Below are 20,129 nucleotides of genomic sequence, written 5' to 3' on the forward strand. Positions count from 1 at the left end.
ATATGAAGCATTTTAACCCCAGTCAGCCTGCAGACGTGACGTTTCCATGCAGACGTGTCGTTTCCATGGAGACGGGACGTTTCCATGCAGACGGGACGTTTCCATGCAGACGGGACGTTATCCATGCAGACGTGACGTTTCCATGCAGACGTGACGTTTCCATGCAGACGGGACGTTTCCATGCAGACGGGACGTTTCCATGCAGACGTGACGTTATCCATGCAGACGTGATGTTATCCATGCAGACGTGACGTTTCCATGCAGACGTGACGTTATCCATGCAGACGTGACGTTTCCATGCAGACGTGACGTTTCCATGCAGACGTGACGATTCCATGCAGACGTGACGATTCCATGCAGACGTGACGTTATCCATGCAGACGTGACGTTTCCATGCAGACGTGATGTTATCCATGCAGACGTGACGTTATCCATGCAGACGTGATGTTATCCATGCAGACGTGACGTTTCCATGCAGAGGTGACGTTTCCATGCAGACGTGATGTTATCCATGCAGACGTGATGTTATCCATGCAGACGTGACGTTTCCATGCACACGTGATGTTATCCATGCAGACGTGACGTTTCCATGCAGACGTGACGTTATCCATGCAGACGTGATGTTATCCATGCAGACGTGACGTTTCCATGCAGACGTGACGTTTCCATGCAGACGTGACGATTCCATGCAGACGTGACGTTTCCATGCAGACGTGACGTTTCCATGCAGACGTGACGTTTCCATGCAGACGTGACGTTTCCATGCAGACGTGACGATTCCATGCAGACGTGACGTTTCCATGGAAACGTTACCGTCAGTTTAAGCTCTCTGATTGGTGGAAAGTCTGACAGGAAGTGTCTTCATCATCATGTCCAGGTGGAAATAGAGGTCTCTTAGCATGTTATCAGAGATAGCGACAGAACAATTCTGATGCACATCACCATTTTAAACCATAGAAACTCCTGTGACTTCCATAACACTGCCTTTCTGTCCAGCTCTTCCAGTGCAGAAAACCGAGGTCAGATCAGATTTATTACCTACATTTTCTCTTCGGTGTGCATCTTATCTGTCAACATTTAGTAGTTAGTTTCTGAGATTCATCGTCTTTTATTAATAACTTTATTGTAATTGTCATCTCAACGCTGTGCTTCGTCCTCAGTTGACAAAATCTTAGTGGGGACTATGTTTCTGGACAGGCAGTGTCATTTAACGAATAAATGTAGTTCATTAAAATGTCTCTATGGGTTCTCCTAACTTTACACTCCTGTCCACATGATGTCACTCCTCGCTGATCTGAGGTCAGCTTCACTCCTTTTGCTAATCCCGTTTTAACTCCAGAGGGTGAATCGGGGTCCTTCATTGACCGAGGCAGGCAGTTCGGGCACCAATCATCACCTGGATGTTGGACTCATCACACAGTCTCAGATCAGAGTATTTATTACCAAAAGGAATAAAGTTTGAGTACTTTGGGCTTGAAATTTAGATCCACAGAAGACTGAAAAGTTATTTTAATCCTCATGTTGTAATGTGCAACGCGTCAGGATGAGGAAGAGCACTATGTGAATACAAATCATCCAGATCATTATTAACAGCAAGAGCGGGGCGTCCAGGGTCAAGAAGGAGAGCTCGGATTGAACGCTGAGCCTCTCCTGAAGTCTTCAGCGAAGTCGTATCAGAAATGAAGGTCAGAGGAGGCGAACAGCTGGAAAATTGCTGTAATCTAGCAGGTAATGTAATTTAGGTGAGGAGCTGAGGGCTTCAAATGATCCTCCTCCTGTCTGAGCCACTTCTGGCAGCGAGCGCTGATGATCTGTGTTAATAACACACATCTCAGAAAAAACCCGAGCTGTCAGGTGGATGTAGAGCTGCAGACGCTGCCGTGCAGACTGCAGCATTCACACGTTTCCAACAGCTTCTAACAGCTGTCAGGAGCAACTAACCTGCAGCATCATCAGTAAACCTGCTGCTTTCTCAACCGTCATGCAGCGTCCAACCTGTCACATAAAAAGCATGAAATTAACCCCACGGAGGGGAGCTGTCACTCATGTTCAGCGTCCATATTCAGCACAATCTCATCTCCAGTGGGACGGACCAGAAAAATAACAACCTGGAAATAATAAAAACTCCAATTTACTTCTGATTTTTACAGCAAACAGCTGCATTTCCATAACAGCTTTCACATTATAATGCTATATTTCTATCATTTCTACAAATGCGCAGGTGTTTCTGTGACCATCCATCCATTTTCTTGACTGCTTGTTCCAGTTAGGGGTCGCGGGGGAGCTGGAGTCTATCCCAGCAATCGTTGGACAAGAAGCAGGAACACCTGGACAGGTCGCCAGTCCTTCACAGAGAGACAATCGGTTATGCTCACATGAAGTAGTAACCGGTTAACCCAACAGCTTCCAGCAGCCGTTGAAGGGAAATAACATGTTGCAGTTTTCACTGGAACACTGGAGGCGCTCATACGAAGAAGATTATTGGAGGTAAACGCAATGACAGATAGTTTTGAAGAGATTCTCTCGGATCTTGTTCGTAAGCCTAATCAATCAAAGACATTTAACTTGAGATGTGGCGTGTCGGCCCAGTGGTTGCAGAGGTGGAACTGAGTCTGGAGGACCCTGGTTTGGGTCCAAGGCACAAGCGTACACATTAGCGTTCTGCTACATCAGGGTTTATACTCGATGCAAACAACAGAAGTATGATGCAGCCAAACATTCAGTACTGGAGCCACTAGGGGGCAGTACACAGAACTTAGACTCTGAAGTAGTAAAAAGGCCAATCTGTCGATCATGTTTCATTTCCGATGGATTTATGTAATCAACAGTTTACCAGTCTGCTGCTAACTGTAAACAAAGGAGTGTTTGTCGCTGAGCAACGGGGAGAAAAGGTCGTAAAGACGCTAATAGTTCAAGATCCGAGAGACACTCTTAAAAACGCTCCGCCATCGCATTTACCTCTGATCTCCTGTTCATGCTCATGTGCGTATGACGTGCCTCAATTCAAAACCATAGACATCACCCGTAGGTTTCTGAAAAGGTTAATTAAAGCTCGGTGGGCGGTTCCTACCATCACCATCTTGGCAGAGGCATGTGTGTCGTCTCGCCTGGAAAATACCAATATGGGCAAAGAGGTGGAGCTGAGAGGGGGGCTGTGAGCGTCATGGTGGATGATTGATATTGAGCGATCTCCGAGCTTTCTGTAGCTAAGTGCTAACCAAGCTAACCCGGAGATAACAGCAGCTAACCAGCTAATGGAGGTAAGCGGGCTAAAGCTAAGTCACGTTGTTAACCGGCTAAAAGCTGCGGTTGTTCTACGTTCTTCTGACTTGAAGCGGGAGATCGGGTACCTGTCAATCAAAATGACACGCCCCTAAATATGCCGAATTTAGAAATTAAATTATGGGTGAGTTAGAAAAAAAATTCACTCCCCACACAGTTGTGGATTTTACAAAATGGATTTTTGTATCAGGCTGTAAACATGTTTATTTCTGCTGTAAACATGTTTATTCCTGCTGTAAACATGTTTATTCCTGCTGTAAATGTGTTTATTCCTGCTGTAAACATGTTTATTCCTGCTGTAAACGTGTTTATTCCTGCTGTAAACGTGTTTATTCCTGCTGTAAACGTGTTTATTCCTGCTGTAAACGTGTTTATTCCTGCTGTAAACATGTTTGTTCCTGCTGTAAACATGTTTATTCCTGCTGTAAACGTGTTTATTTCTGCTGTAAACATGTTTATTCCTGCTGTAAACGTGTTTATTCCTGCTGTAAACATGTTTATTCCTGCTGTGAAGTTGGTCTTTTTAACATGGGAGTCTATGGGGATTTGCTCTGTTTTGCAACCCCTAGTGGATGAAGGGGGAACTGCAGTTTTATGCACTTCCGCATAGGCTTCACTTTTAACTGCCGGAGGTTGCCGCTTGGTCAAAACTGCAACCTGTTATCTCACGTCAACGCGAACAGCCTATTTGCCAAACAAACACTAGAAATACGTGGCAGCCATGATACGTGCATGGGCGCGTTGCGAACAGCAAATATATACCAGCCCTAAAAGACTCACAAAAGTTTGAGGGCAACAACATGAGATGTTTGTTACAGACGTCCCGATTTACATACGTAACGGAGCCAAAATTGGCGTTGTTCATATATTATGGATGTAGTTATTTATATACACATTTTTGTAATTCTGTAATTTTTTTAAAAATGCATATCATCAACTTTTAAAAATATTTTCAGACATATTTCATGTTATTTTTTTACCTAATTGACTCTATTAACTCATTTACACATCTGCAGACTGGGCCAACTGGCAGTAAACACTTCTTCTGTTCCATTTTATTACTGAAATTCATGTGTTTGTCATTGTCCTGGCAGGTCAATATGTCTCCATCTGGCTCCAGCTGCTTTGTTTTATCTTGATTTCCTTATGCACCGCCTGCAACCATGGAAACCACGGCGTGACACTGGGCTGTCTCAGGGAAGTATAAATAACTGTGTCTATCACCGTCAGCCTTGTAGGCGTCAACACGCTTCCTCCAGGTCTGAATTAATGTACGAGACAAACGTCTCCATCCTCGCTCCATCCGTCGCCTTCGTTTCCATGACAGTCTGCAAACTCAACAACCTAACCACATTAATAATGTTGTTTACCTCCACCCGATACTTCTGTCTGGACATCAGCAACCGACATTAAAAAGCAACGATGACACACTCAAGCCGCAGTTTTAATCTAAAGACGAAACACTTTCATTTGTTTCAGACTTTTCTGGGAAGAGTTTCTGAAAATGAAGCGTAATTTGAAGCTGATTATGGGGATAAAGCAGAATTCAGTTAAGTATGTTATATAAGGGTCAGTGCAGGACATGGAGCCCATTCTACCCATTAAAACAGCAGCTCGTTATTCCAGGAAGACTTAACGATTTACTTCTCGCTCAGAACAGGAGATTATGCAAATTATGAACAGGACAAAAACAAAAAAGTGAATTTTAATGGTTTAAAAGCTGCAGCCAGGACACAGAGAGATAGAGGAGGAATAGAGGCCAGTTTAAGAGGACTGTCCTGATTGGACCATGTCCGATGAGTTATAACAGGCCGGGATTCGCTGAGGGTCTTGTTTCTCTGCCAAGCTGACCCTGAATTATTAATGCGATGCTACAAGGTTAGCGTGAACCAGGGGAGCTTCTCTCCTCGGGCCTTCAGGGTCGACTGGAAATGTATGAAGCTTCTGCAGATTTTTCCTGCACCAAATCAGCTCTTTTTCAAGTTATTCTGGTCTCTTAAGAAAGTTTATCAGCTGTACGCCACCTTCTAAGTGAACGTGGAGTCGGACCTGTAGCCACAACTCATGGGCGGGAATAACAAGGATGGGGCGGAGCTAGAGGGAGGTGGGGGGTACTGGCCACCTCTGAAATCTGGCTGGACTCCTTTCAGTTCAACCCAAAGACTGTATATGACAGATGGACGGAGCCTCCGGCAGTTAAAAGTGAAGTCAACGCGGAAGTGCACAAAACTGCAGTTCCCTCTTCATCCACTAGGGGCTGCAAAACAGAGCAAATCCCCATAGACTCCAATGTTAAAAAGATTAACTTCACAACAGAAATAAACATGTTTACAGCAGGAATAAACATGTTTACAGCAGAAATAAACATGTTTACAGCAGGAATAAACATGTTTACAGCAGGAATAAACATGTTTACAGCAGGAATAAACATGTTTTACAGCAGAAATAAACATGTTTACAGCAGGAATAAACATGTTTACAGCAGGAATAAACATGTTTTACAGCAGAAATAAACATGTTTACAACAGAAATAAACATGTTTACAGCAGGAATAAACATGTTTACAGCAGAAATAAACATGTTTACAGCAGGAATAAACATGTTTACAGCAGGAATAAACATGTTTACAGCAGGAATAAACATGTTTTACAGCAGAAATAAACATGTTTACAGCAGGAATAAACATGTTTTACAGCAGAAATAAACATGTTTACAGCAGGAATAAACATGTTTACAGCAGAAATAAACATGTTTACAGCCTAGTTCAAAAATCCATTTTAGGTTTAATAGGTCAGGTTTACCTTCATGACAACTGTGGGGGGAGTGAATTTTTTTGTAACTCGCCCGTTTAAAAGTAATTTCATCTTGAAATTTGGTATATTTAGGGGCGTGTCCTTTTGATTGACAGGTACCCGATCTCCCACTTCAAGTCAGAACGTAGAACAACCAGTTAGTTTTAGCCAGTTAACAACGTGACTTAGCTTTAGCCCGCTTACCTCCATTAGCTGGTTAGCTCCTGTTATCTCCGGGTTAGCCCGGTTAGCTCTTAGCTACAGAAAGCTCGGAGTTCACTCGATGTCAATCATCAGCCATGATGCTCACAGCCCCCCTCTCAACTCCACCTCTTTGACCATATTTGTATTTTCCGGGCGAGACGACACGCATGCCCCTGCCAAGATGGTGATGGTAGGAACCGCCCACCGAGCTTCAATTCAGCTCTTCAGAAACCTACGGGTGACGTCATGGAGGCTCCGCCCATCTTTTATATACAGTCTATGGTTCCACCTCATGTTAGGGACTGGTCAATAGAGGACAGAAGTCTTTCTAGACCAGCATGAACCACCAGTTTAAAGTAGTTTCCTAATTACTAATCCTTTCAAACTATTGACACGTGTGTGTGTGCACACTCCTAGAAGACATTTTGTGCCTGCGCAGCTACAACTACTACTCTTATGAAAGGCTACTAACCTGATTTTAGCATCAAGCTACGTTGCGGTGCAAGTCAAATTCTATGCTAGCATCCGGTTAGTTTTAAGCTAATGTGGGTAAACCGTGTCATATTTAGGTCTTAGTGCTTTTACAGACGAAACATCAACTCAGTTCATCAAGATTTTCACACTGAAGCTGAAAATAAACCAGAAAGATGCTGAAGGAGCATCAGAGAGCAATATGCAGCAGTCTGCTTGTTCTTTTATCATTAAAATATCGTTTGGTTTGACCTTCAGCATGCTTCGAACCGCCTTTGTGACAGAGGGATCCAACCTGATAACTGCTTCTACAGTCTGACTGCTTCATCGTCAGAGCCTCCGTGGTTCAAGCTGGAGTCGAGTTAATGTGACAGCGTCATAAAGTCTCGGTGAAACAATTAAATCGATCGATGAAGCGGCGGACAGCGACTGGCGTGTTCTGAGAGCTAAAACAACTCTTCATCAGTCAGGAAGTAATAGGCCTGGAAATTCCAGGAGGACAGTCAGACGGTGGAACTAAATGTGTGTAGCTTCTTCAGACATCAGACCTCTCTCTGGACCCAGGTCCCGGTCTGGCTTCAGGAACCAGATCCTGGTCTGGCTTCAGGAACCAGATCCTGGTCTGGCTTCAAGAACCAGATCCTGGTCTGGCTTCAGGAACCAGATCCTGGTCTGGCTTCAGGAACCAGATCCTGGTCTGGCTTCAGGAACCAGATCCTGGTCTGGCTTCAAGAACCAGATCCCGGTCTGGCTTCAGGAACCAGATCCTGGTCTGGCTTCAAGAACCAGATCCTGGTCTGGCTTCTGGAACCAGGTCCTGGTCTGGCTTCAGGAACCAGATCCTGGTCTGGCTTCAGGAACCAGATCCTGGTCTGGCTTCAAGAACCAGATCCTGGTCTGGCTTCTGGAACCAGGTCCTGGTCTGGCTTCAGGAACCAGATCCTGGTCTGGCTTCAGGAACCAGATCCTGGTCTGGCTTCAGGAACCAGATCCCGGTCTGGCTTCAAGAACCAGATCCCGGTCTGGCTTCAGGAACCAGATCCTGGTCTGGCTTCAAGAACCAGATCCTGGTCTGGCTTCTGGAACCAGGTCCTGGTCTGGCTTCAGGAACCAGATCCTGGTCTGGCTTCTGGAACCAGGTCCTGGTCTGGCTTCAGGAACCAGATCCTGGTCTGGCTTCAGGAACCAGATCCTGGTCTGGCTTCAGGAACCAGATCCTGGTCTGGCTTCTGGAACCAGGTCCTGGTCTGGCTTCAGGAACCAGGTCCTGGTCTGGCTTCAGGAACCAGATCCTGGTCTGGCTTCAGGAACCAGATCCTGGTCTGGCTTCAGGAACCAGATCCTGGTCTGGCTTCTGGAACCAGGTCCTGGTCTGGCTTCAGGAACCAGATCCTGGTCTGGCTTCAGGAACCAGATCCTGGTCTGGCTTCAGGAACCAGATCCTGGTCTGGCTTCTGGAACCAGATCCTGGTCTGGCTTCAAGAACCAGATCCTGGTCTGGCTTCAGGAACCAGATCCTGGTCTGGCTTCAGGAACCAGATCCTGGTCTGGCTTCAGGAACCAGATCCTGGTCTGGCTTCAGGAACCAGATCCTGGTCTGGCTTCAAGAACCAGATCCTGGTCTGGCTTCAAGAACCAGATCCTGGTCTGGCTTCAAGAACCAGATCCTGGTCTGGCTTCAAGAACCAGATCCTGGTCTGGCTTCAGGAACCAGATCCTGGTCTGGCTTCTGGAACCAGGTCCTGGTCTGGCTTCAGGAACCAGATCCTGGTCTGGCTTCAGGAACCAGATCCTGGTCTGGCTTCAGGAACCAGATCCTGGTCTGGCTTCAGGAACCAGATCCTGGTCTGGCTTCAGGAACCAGGTCCTGGTCTGGCTTCTGGAACCAGGTCCTGGTCTGGCTTCTGGAACCAGGTCCTGGTCTGGCTTCAGGAACCAGATCCTGGTCTGGCTTCAGGAACCAGGTCTTTAAAATCATCCTAAAACTTTGCTCCCTGATGAATCCTCTAATCAGGTCTGTCTTGGTGACCCTGAATAATCTCTTTAGTTCTGCTGCTGTAAGCTGCTGGGAGACGTCTGCTGCTCGTTGACCCTCTGACCTGTCCTCCTGAAGGATGGACCTGGTTCTGGGTTTTCCTTCCTGGTTCTGGTCCTGATGGAGGTTTTCCTCCACGGTTCTGGTCCTGATGGAGGTTTTCCTTCCTGGTTCTGGTCCTGATGGAGGTTTTCCTTCTGGTTCTGGTCCTGATGGAGGTTTTCCTCCACGGTTCTGGTCCTGACGGAGGTTTCCTGAACTAGATGATTATTTCATGTGAACACGGTCATGATAAGCTGGATCGATGTGGATCGTACCACATGATCTGCACATGAACATCTTCTGACTTTCTGCATGAAGAATAAAACATGCAGGAAGTTGAGCATTAGACAGGGACTACTTTCTGTGGTGGATTAATACACACAGTCATGGTGTGTGACATGATGATCGTTCATGACTTATTTACATCAGACTCATCGGAGTAAAACTTGGAACTGCTGAACTTGGATTTAGTTTGACGAAGAAATAAATAAAAACAATTAAATTCAGAATAAACTTAAAGAAAGACGTTTTCCTAATCATGACATGAGCTGTTGGTGTTGTTGAGTCCATCTTCATACATGAAACATGAGCGATGCATGTTTCCCGTCACATGACAGCTCATTTTGGGGGGTGGACACAATGTTGCTATGGCAACTGCACAGCCCCATGGAAAAAAGAGAAGAGGATAGCAGCAGCTGCCACGCTGCAGCTGATGTCACTGGTTACTGTGGTAACCAGCGCCCAGCTGTGACGCTGATCAGGAGGTGGTTGGTGTGTGTGTGTGTGTGTGTGTGTGTGTGTGTTTTAGACAATGCATTTATACATTTCTCTGCAACATTTGGAAACTTCAGGTAAAAACTGATGAGTCTGAAGTTCTGCAGCCGTAAAAACTGAAACCAAACGCTGCAAAACATTTTTTCTCTTTCCTCTGAAACTGATTAAATCTAAAATGCATCGTATTAAAGTCTCAGACTTCGCTACAAGCTGAGAAACTGAATAAGAACGTATTACTGCACCTTATGCGTCGTCTTTCTCCTTCTTCCTCGTGTGATGTTTGTGTTCTCTGTCGCAGCTTTTATGTTTCATTTACCCTGATTTATGGCTCATGTGCAAATTTGCTTGAAACATGGAGGCTGCAGTCAACAGTCTGACGATATTTAATGAAATTTTAATTGTCTCTGTATTGACACAAAGTTATGAAGGGAAACATGAACGCAGGCATATGGAGCACCATCTGCTCCCTGCGACCCGGGCGCCACGTTTCCTGATGCAACACGGTGACACCTTAAACCCCTGACCTCCTTCATGCTCCACATTAGCATTTAATGCGAAGACCACGGACGTTTTGACAACAACAGGGAGTTTTGTCAACATGTACAAACTCATAAACAGACCAGGGTGTTTTCACAAATAACATTTCATCAGCAGATGTAAACATTTAAAATCAGATTAATTCAGTAATCTGATTACTTACAGACATCAGATTTTAATCATCGTGTCAATCTGATTAGTCATAATCAGGTAGGTGCCTTTATCCGATAAAGGATAATCAGATTACGCTGTTTACATGATCACTTTAGTAATCTGGTAAATTAAGAATGATGAGACTTTTGTTCACGTCCGAAACTAAACGGGACGGATTCTCCAACAGATCACGTGACGTCACGATGGAAAAAAGTCGGTTCTCGTACATGAAACATGTCGTCACCGTTTGGTAAACGTTGGACTCGCCATAGTGCAGGTTGTCAGTGTTCACACGGGTGCTGCTTTACAAGCTTTGTTTCGATAAAGTTTAAAACAAAAAAGAACGCCACATAATCAAAGTTTTAGAAAGTGAAAACGGTAGAAGAGATGCTGGACGTGGTGTTACACGTTCATCTTTGGAGTTGCTGGACAACGTGACGGCTCGAATACCAACAAATTAGGTCACACAGATTTCATCGTAGTAAACACCACAGAAGAAGAAGCTGACTGGGTAGCTCCTCCCACCCAAGGAGACGGTAGGTTTACTGCAGCGCCGTTTAAAATAAAAACAAAAAAAGTTATTTTTATTCATTTTAATTATTAAAAACAACACCGAAGCCAGACCATCATTCTGCTGCCATAATGCCCAAGAAGACAAGTAAAAAAAAAAAAGAAAACAATAAAAACGACAAAAAATTGATAATGAATTATTTTTATGCATTTTGAAAAAAAACAAAAAAATTTTTAAAGAAATTTATTTTAAAGTTGTGATGCAAAAAATACAGATATCCGATTTGGTTCCCCACCCTTAATATTTAGGAGTAAACGTCACAGTTAGTGTGAGAAATATTTCTATTGTACAGCTTTTCATTGATACCATAAAGGGAAAAAAGCCTGCTTTTTGTTTTGTTTTTTTTTTTGTTTTTTTTTTTTATTAAAGACACATTACGTAACTTTCTGACAGCAAAACTCACCATCCCGGACTTGTGACACTATGACATCTATCATATGTATTTCTAGAGCTGCTGCTACCCAAGGCCGAGAAACCGACACTTTACAACGTTTACATCCGGGACATGACGTGACATTTTGCTTGACGGGATAAAAACGAACTGGCTGAACACGCAACGTTGCTGCAAAGAAATGGAAATTTAAAAGAGAGACAGAGACAAAACAAGAGGCATGGTAAGATCTTCTTCTGCTGGCTGGAGAGAGCTAACAGGTCAGGTAGGATGTAAGATGGAGGCTGGATTAGCATCGATAGGGGAAATGGCAAAAGATCTGTAGCGTGTCTTTAACACTTGACCGGTGAAGGTTGAATTTGTCAAGTATCAAACCAACTTCATGGCAGTCGCCACATTTAGCAGCAAAGTGGAGCTAACACATCTGAGAGGCTTCCAGATATCTGCTCTGATGGCAGCAACACGTTTATCCCGTCGTTCAGGGTCTGCAGGCGGTCTGGAACATGAAATCCATCGTTGGGAACGTCCAAAGATGCAGGAGCAGCTAGCTGTAGCAGCCAAGCCACTAGCGGTACGCCTGCTTTAGCTTTTCACCCCCATGAACGTTGCTGATGTGCAGGTCATGTGTTTAGTGACAAAAGCATTTTTTGTTGGTTTTTTTTGGGAAAACGTATCAACTTTCTGGACCAACCTGCGAACTTCTGAAGAGTAAAACCTTCCAGTTTGGTTCTGGTTACAGTGGAGTGAATGGGAGCAAGACAGTAATAATTATGATACAACTGGTGCATTTATGGATTAAACTGCTATAAACTGTTTTAAATCATCAATTTTGCACTCAGAAAACTGAAAAAACGTTGGTTTCTTCATTATTTTACTTTATTCTGTATTGTTGCTTTTGATTCCAAGTGTTGTGGATGACGTTGCCACATCAGGTTAGTGTGGATTAAAAGATGTGTGTGCTTTGTTTATTTAGACATGCTTTAAAACAAGCCAACTAAATCATCTCCTGTTGTCAGCGGCGGTGTGTTTACCGTGTGTTTACCCTCAATGCTCCTACACTGAAGCCGAGTTACGACTAAACCTCTCAGAGGACGAGCTGCGGAGGCAGAGCAACATGAAGGAAGGTATTACGCTGCATCGGATCAGTCACTGCTAAGTCCCATCTGACATCATCAGGCTTGTTTATCAACACCAACAGGACAACACAAGTCGGTTCTGAGTGTTTCAGAGCTTCATCTGCGACGTTGCAGCTAAGTGTGGCTGTGATCACAGTGAAAATAAGCATGTGCACCCAGGTGTTGTGTTCCCATCAGAGCAGATAAACACAGCAGGTCCTTAACACGAGACTGACTGCTGATGTTAACCCTTAAAACTCCGCGAGGAGACAAATCACCATTTCTTATCTGGTCATTGGTTTATAAGGAACGGTGGTGTGGAACTCTGTGACAGATATGTGACCCTCCAGCTGGTCTACGGAGGTTTTCCAGCATTTCTATCCGTCCAGGAGGTTTACAATCCAGACACAACATGTAGTGTTTATTCAGAGACTCTAGATGGTGAATCCACAATGAGTGTTTCATTGCTGTGTTTCCGTTACATCCAGCATTACGCAAAACAGAAATATCTTAATAAAAACACTAGCAATGGAATAGGACTGCACAATTAATCGGATTTTGATTGTGATCGCGATTTTGGTGGCCACAGTTAAATAAACCTGATCGTTTACAATATTTACGTTCAAAACACGAGCTCTTCTGAATGTGTTTCTGATCACTCAGGTTCTCAACCAGCAGTCTGCCAAACCACCAAAGAGCGAACGCGTGGTTAAGGCTTCATTAAGCTGCCTAAATACCAAGCGCGCACCTTTTACACAGCAAGTTGGTTAAGTATTGTTGGACTGGTTGGACATTTAAGGTGGGCGTGGTTAACACAGAAAAGCATGAAGTGGTAAGATGCCGCTCCCAATTGTTATGTAAATTCTAAAACGTATTGTTTTGATGAAACAGCTGATGGAGGTGGTAAAAAATACGAACATGTGGCATTGAAATACACAAACCCTGCCTCGCACACCACCCACCGTTGCTTGTTAAATATAAAATGAGCAGCTTTATTGCACAAAAAGTAGACATCGCCGCACGCATTGATCCCTCCTGGTTTCAGACGAAGCTTCCGGTGGAGGATGTAACGAGCTTTAGACTGATGAGAGAAAGTCTCATCAGTCATGTCGAGAATGGAAAATACAGCTGCATCAAAACACTGGATAAGAAATATGGGATCCATTCCTGTAATTATTATTCCAAAGGGGCATTGCCTGCACTGTGTGAAAAATGCCAAGGGAATAGAGAGGGAGTGTTATATATAAACATATACAAACACACACACAAACATATATCTATCTATCTATTTATATATATATATATATATATATATATATATATATATATATATATATATATATATATATATTTATATATATATATATATATATATATATATATATATATATATATATATATATATATATATAGATATATATATATATATATATATATATATATATATATATATATATATATATATATATATATATATATATATATATATATATATATATGTATGTATGTATATATAAATAGATATATAATATGTTTACTAAGACACACACACAGGTGGTTTACAAATGGTGCAATAAAAATACATGTTTTTCCAGACACAATAAATGATCATGATTAATAATCCCTATTACAATATTGATCAAAGTAATTGTGATTATTATTTTGGTCATAATCGTGCAGCCCTACAATGGAAACATCCTTTTCAGATTAACACGTCAGTGGATATGACTTGTCATGATCACCGGTTCATTTCAGGTAAAGTCGGAGAGACGAGGAGACGGAAATCTTTTTCAGATAAAGAGAAAAATATAGCCCCCATCCTTCACAGCAAACAGCAAAATATTTATATTTATTTTATCTTCTGGAAACTACAATAGAAATGCATCTAATAATCTCATTTCAATCTGATGATTTCTGGTTTATTCAGCAAATACTGGCATTAAAATGTAATATTGGAAATGATCAATTTTTACTTTTTATTTGACAACTTTTCCTCAACATGAAGATATCAAACTCTTCAGCTCTGTCTCTTTCCACTCAAAATGTCACAACATGACATGTAGTTAAAAAAAACCTCGCAACAGGTCCCGCAGCTTCCGCACGTCTGTACCAGCGGTTAACGTTAAGGTTCGTCGGTAGCAACTTGATGACATTTTCAAACTGCGTCATCACGTGCAACATAAGCAGCTTACAAATGGACTCGTCCAAAAGTCTTTGATTTGGAATCGTTTTAAAGTGTCTCCAGACATTAAATTTGCTGTTTGCAGTGATGGTAAAATGGAGGTTATGGGAGTACGGAAAGACGTCCTTACTCTTTAGATGGGAAGGGTTCTGATTGGACAGAGGGTGGACGTGAAATACCGGAAATAATTAAAGTTCGCTTCCTGCTAGTCATCTTTTCAGTCGTAACATGGAAAGCTAAATAAAAAGAACCAGTTTCAGTGTTATTTGGATTATAATTTGGAGGCAGCAGCTCGACGCGAGCGTACAACTTCACTTTTTTCAGCAGCTGAGAAGGAAGATAGACGACCGAAGATGAAACAAAGTGTGGAATAAAGTGCGTCATCGGGACGGGACAAGGTACGGAGCATGTGCAGAACGATCGGAATTAACTTAGAGCAGAATTAAGGTTTACATGACAGAGGAATTAAATAGATTGAAATTAAAACGTGAATAAACCAGCTAATTACTTCGGAATTAGGTTTAATTCCGAATTGACTTTTGCGTTATGAATTAGGTGTTCAAATGGTAATTTTTCACCAGTTTGAAGCAGAATTAACTTTTATTCGGAACTAAAGAGGAATTAAAACTCCCATGCAAATGCAGCCAGTGTTTCTACTGCAGTTAAAGATCTGACAACTGTAATCCCATTACATCGGCCTCGGCCAGCGTTTCACCTCACGTCTTCAGCTTGTAGAACCGCTCAGCTTTTCACAGACTCATCCAGATGTTAACACACAACTCCGTCATGTCGTCGTTCCAGCTAGTTTTAGAATAGATGTTAAACTTTAATTTGCTTTTAATGCCATTAATGGCCTGGCGCCATCCTACCTCTTGGAGGTTTTATTATTCGTAATCACATTAGGACCCTGCGTTCTTCTGGTCAGTCCCAGGGTCTAGATATGAACAGTGGGGTGTGGAACAAACTGTCCCCGGACATTCACACCACTGCTGACCTCAAAGCTTTTAAAATAAAACCTGAAGACCGTTTTTGGTTGGTATTTAAATTCTGCAGAACAGTTTTTGTTCTGAGGGATATTTTTATTTTGTCCTTTTTATGCACTTCCTGAAAGTTCTTAGTAATCTGCAGCACTTTTAGGACTTCTCGGTTACTGCATACAAATAAAATTTCATTTGGTTGATATCGGTATGTCAGACATAAGTTAAGACAAAAAACATGCATCAGAAAAAAATCACCATCACTACCATGTTGCTAAGAGACCTCTGTTTTCACCTGGACATGATGATGAAGACACTTCCTGTCAGACTTTCCACTAAAGCTGCAACAATTTGTCAACAAAGTCGACAATGAAATTCATCGACGTGAAATTTCATGGTCAACGCATCGCGTTATAAACGGCCGTAACGGCTTTGCTAATAAAACACCCTTTACCAACCGCAGCTTTTCAGACAGTAGAAGAACTCTAAACACCAAGCAAACGACGCAAAGCGCCACAGGAAGTGCTGGGGGCAGGATTGTCATTTTGTTTAAACAATGAAGAAGAAACTGACGGTGGCGCAACCTGTTTCCACAGTTTGGGGATATTTCCCGCTAAACAAAGAGTCAGACAGGTGAAATGTGTCGTCTGCCACGCAGAGTCGGCGTACCACGGCAGAACGACGGTCATGCATGAGCATCTGGAAGGAAAGCACCCCGGAGTCATGGTTTCCAGGGTTCCTGATAGCAAAGTTAGCATTAGCGAGTAACGATGTGCTGTTGTTACCTCTGCCAAAGACTTTCTGTTTTTATCGCCGTTTATCTGTTTGTGTTCCAGATAACTCAGAAAGTTATGGAGAGATTTTCATTAAATGTTCAGGAGTTGTTGGAAATGTGAAAAGGAAGAAGTGATTTAATTCTGTTGGTGATCCAGATCACCGTTTGGATTCAGGAACGTTTTAAAGAATTCTGGCCCTTGTTTACCTACAAAACAGGCTTTTTTAAGATGTAAATAATCATTTCAATGCAATTCTACAAAAATTAAGATGTTAAAATGTTTCTAAATAAATTAGTAGTAAACTCTTAAGCTTAAATGTCATAATCAACTGGTTCAGGAGTCGTTCTTTTAATGAAGAGAGTGGGGTAAAACATAATGGAGCCAGTAAAAAGAGCTGCATCAACTGGAAGCTAAGATGGTGGGCAGGACAGAAATAATCGTGATTAATCAAAGAAATTATTTACAGATTAGTCGACTATTAAAATAATCGTTAGTTGCCGCCTTACTTTCCACCAATCAGAGAGCTTAAACTGACGGTAACGTCCAATCAGGAGCAGCCAAAGATCAACAAGTGATGAGAAAAGCAGGAAAATAATGATCCTCTATGGCTGGAATAAAGCCAAGAAGACGTTTGGGATGCAGCTGAGGTGGAGGTGCTGCAGTGAGGACAGCAGGTAGATAGTAGCAGGAAGACGTGTGGAAACATGGGAACAGTGTGTGTTGTGAGCTGACTGAACTCTGTATTTTTACATGTATAAAAAACATGCAGAGTTTATTGGTTTAATAAAGATGCTGTCGGAGGAAAGCTGCTCACCTGGATCATGTAGAGCTGAGCGATGCGGTACTCCTCCACGCTCATCGGCATGGGGATGCGGTACTCCTTGATCAGCATGGTCGCGTTTGAACTGAGCCGACTCTGCGTGTCTGTGCGTGTGCGTGAGCCCAGACGGGAAGCAGTGCAAGAGGCGTGACGCTCCTCACGGCCGGCTTCGCTATCAAAGCAGCATGTTCAGGCAGCAAGGAGGACGAGGTTCGCCATTATTCACACCTGAGGCAGAAAAACAAAACGGCTTTCAGCGGGAACAAGTAACAGAAGACATGTCCTTTCAGCTTCCAGCTTCCTTACAAATAACAGGAGTTAGCACACTTGTCTGAAGGATTAACCCCCCCATTCAAGCAAACGCTTCCTGTGTGTGTGTGTGCTGGAGCAGATCTATTACAAGGTAATCCACTGACCCAGCAACGGCCTGAAATCCCCCTGCAACCTACATCTAATTCTGTCACAGATGAAGCAACCACGTTGTGATCAATCTCAAATCACTGATGCTCTGCAGTCGAATTCTGCTCGGCCATAGTTCATTGCAGGGATCAAACTTCTGATTTTAGCTTTGATAGACTGACTGGAGAGAGACGGGGGAGAAAAGGGAGTGTTGACATGCAGCTGGTGGTCAGGATTCAAAGCAGGAACTAGCAGCTTAGGGAATTAGCAGCAAAACAAGCTAACCGTCAGGCTGCCCCATTTCCCAGCATACAGGGACTCCAAGTTCTGAATTTTGATACAGTTTAAAAACACAACAGACGTTTAATGAATAAAAAGCTTTGTTAAATCATAAAATCTGCAAAAACTGATGGTTTTCAATTCAATTCAACTTTATTTGTACAGCGCCACTTCACAACCATGTTGTCACATTTACATACACATCATTTCAAGCCAATTCATACATATCCTATACTAGAAACCAACTGATTGCATCGAGTCATGACTTGGATCCAATCCTCCATCCTGAGCTGCACGAGGCGACAGTGGGAAGGAAAAAATTCCCCTTTAACAGGAAGAAAAGCTCCAGCAGAACCCGGCTCAGGGAGGGCAGCCATCTGCCTCGACTGGTTGGGGTGGAGAGGACAGGAAAGACAGATCAACATGTACAACTGCACTTATTCAGGAAAAAAAAAGTTTTATGGCCAGGATCCCAGATACTAAACCAAACAGGGTCCCAGATCTATCAAACTAGATCTACCAAACCAAACAGGATCCCAGATCTACCAAACCAGATCTACCAAACCAAACAGGATCCAAGATCTACCAAACCAGATCTCCCAAACCAAACAGGATCCCAGATCTACCAAACTAGATCTACCAAACCAAACAGGGTCCCAGATCTACCAGACTAGATCTACTAAACCAAACAGGGTCCCAGATCTACAGAACCAAACAGGATCCCAGATCTACTAAAGCAGATCTACCAAACCAAACAGGATCCCAGATCTACCAAACCAGATCTCCCAAACCAAACAGGATCCCAGATCTACCAAACTAGATCTACCAAACCAAACAGGGTCCCAGATCTACCAGACTAGATCTACTAAACCAAACAGGATCCAAGATCTACAGAACCAAACAGGGTCCCAGATCTATCAAACTAGATCTACCAAACCAAACAGGATCCAAGATCTACCAAACCAGATCTCCCAAACCAAACAGGATCCCAGATCTACCAAACCAGATCTCCCAAACCAAACAGGATCCCAGATCTACCAAACCAGATCTCCCAAACCAAACAGGATCCCAGATCTACCAAACCAGATCTCCCAAACCAAACAGGATCCCAGATCTACCAAACTAGATCTACCAAACCAAACAGGGTCCCAGATCTACCAGACTAGATCTACTAAACCAAACAGGGTCCCAGATCTACAGAACCAAACAGGATCCCAGATCTACTAAAGCAGATCTACCAAACCAAACAGGATCCCAGATCTACCAAACCAGATCTCCCAAACCAAACAGGATCCCAGATCTACCAAACCAGATCTCCCAAACCAAACAGGATCCCAGATCTACCAAACTAGATCTACCAAACCAAACAGGGTCCCAGATCTACCAGACTAGATCTACTAAACCAAACAGGATCCAAGATCTACCAAACCAAACAGGGTCCCAGATCTACCAGACTAGATCTACCAAACCAAACAGGATCCAAGATCTACCAAACCAGATCTCCCAAACCAAACAGGATCCCAGATCTACCAAACCAGATCTACCAAACCAAACAGGATCCCAGATCTACCAAACCAGATCTCCCAAACCAAACAGGATCCCAGATCTACCAAACTAGATCTACCAAACCAAACAGGGTCCCAGATCTACCAGACTAGATCTACTAAACCAAACAGGGTCCCAGATCTACAGAACCAAACAGGATCCCAGATCTACTAAAGCAGATCTACCAAACCAAACAGGATCCCAGATCTACCAAACCAGATCTCCCAAACAAAACAGGATCCCAGATCTACCAAACCAGATCTCCCAAACCAAACAGGATCCCAGATCTACCAAACCAGATCTCCCAAACCAAACAGGATCCCAGATCTACCAAACTAGATCTACCAAACCAAACAGGGTCCCAGATCTACCAAACCAAACAGGATCCCAGATCTACTAAAGCAGATCTACCAAACCAAACAGGATCCCAGATCTACCAAACTAGATCTACCAAACCAAACAGGGTCCCAGATCTACCAGACTAGATCTACTAAACCAAACAGGATCCAAGATCTACAGAACCAAACAGGATCCCAGATCTACTAAAGCAGATCTACCAAACCAAACAGGATCAAGTGTAACTCGTCATCTAATATCCGAAGACATCTGGTTTTTCCGGCTCTTCCTGACATCAGTTTATCAGAATGAAGCAGATGACGAGTTCCTTCACCTTCCACTCTGTAAACCACCAATCACAAGTCTAGGATAGTCACGTAACCGCGAACCTCAACTCCATTTGAGGCCGATTGGCAGGAGGCAACCTGAGAGGAGCTGATGCACAAAG

The 20,129-nt window shown here is 43.2% G+C and overlaps 1 protein-coding gene across 2 annotated transcripts in view; it reads right to left on the bottom strand.

Annotated features, from left to right (window-relative positions):
* LOC306768199 (membrane-associated phosphatidylinositol transfer protein 2-like) overlaps positions 1-17,203 on the bottom strand; it is a gene marked incomplete at its 3' end in the record, with an annotated part of 44,418 nt that extends 27,215 nt beyond the window's left edge. For both annotated transcript variants that reach the window (XM_079256435.1, XM_079256434.1), the window contains exon 1: positions 17,117-17,203. In XM_079256435.1, the coding sequence (XP_079112561.1) occupies positions 17,117-17,194 (78 nt within the window). In that variant the 5' untranslated portion in view covers positions 17,195-17,203. The remainder of the gene's footprint in view (positions 1-17,116) is intronic.
* Positions 17,204-20,129: the final 2,926 nt, after the last annotated feature.

Source organism: Telmatherina bonti (genome assembly GCF_933228915.1).
Source record: "Telmatherina bonti genome assembly, chromosome: 17".
Taxonomy (NCBI): Eukaryota; Metazoa; Chordata; class Actinopteri; order Atheriniformes; family Telmatherinidae; genus Telmatherina; species Telmatherina bonti.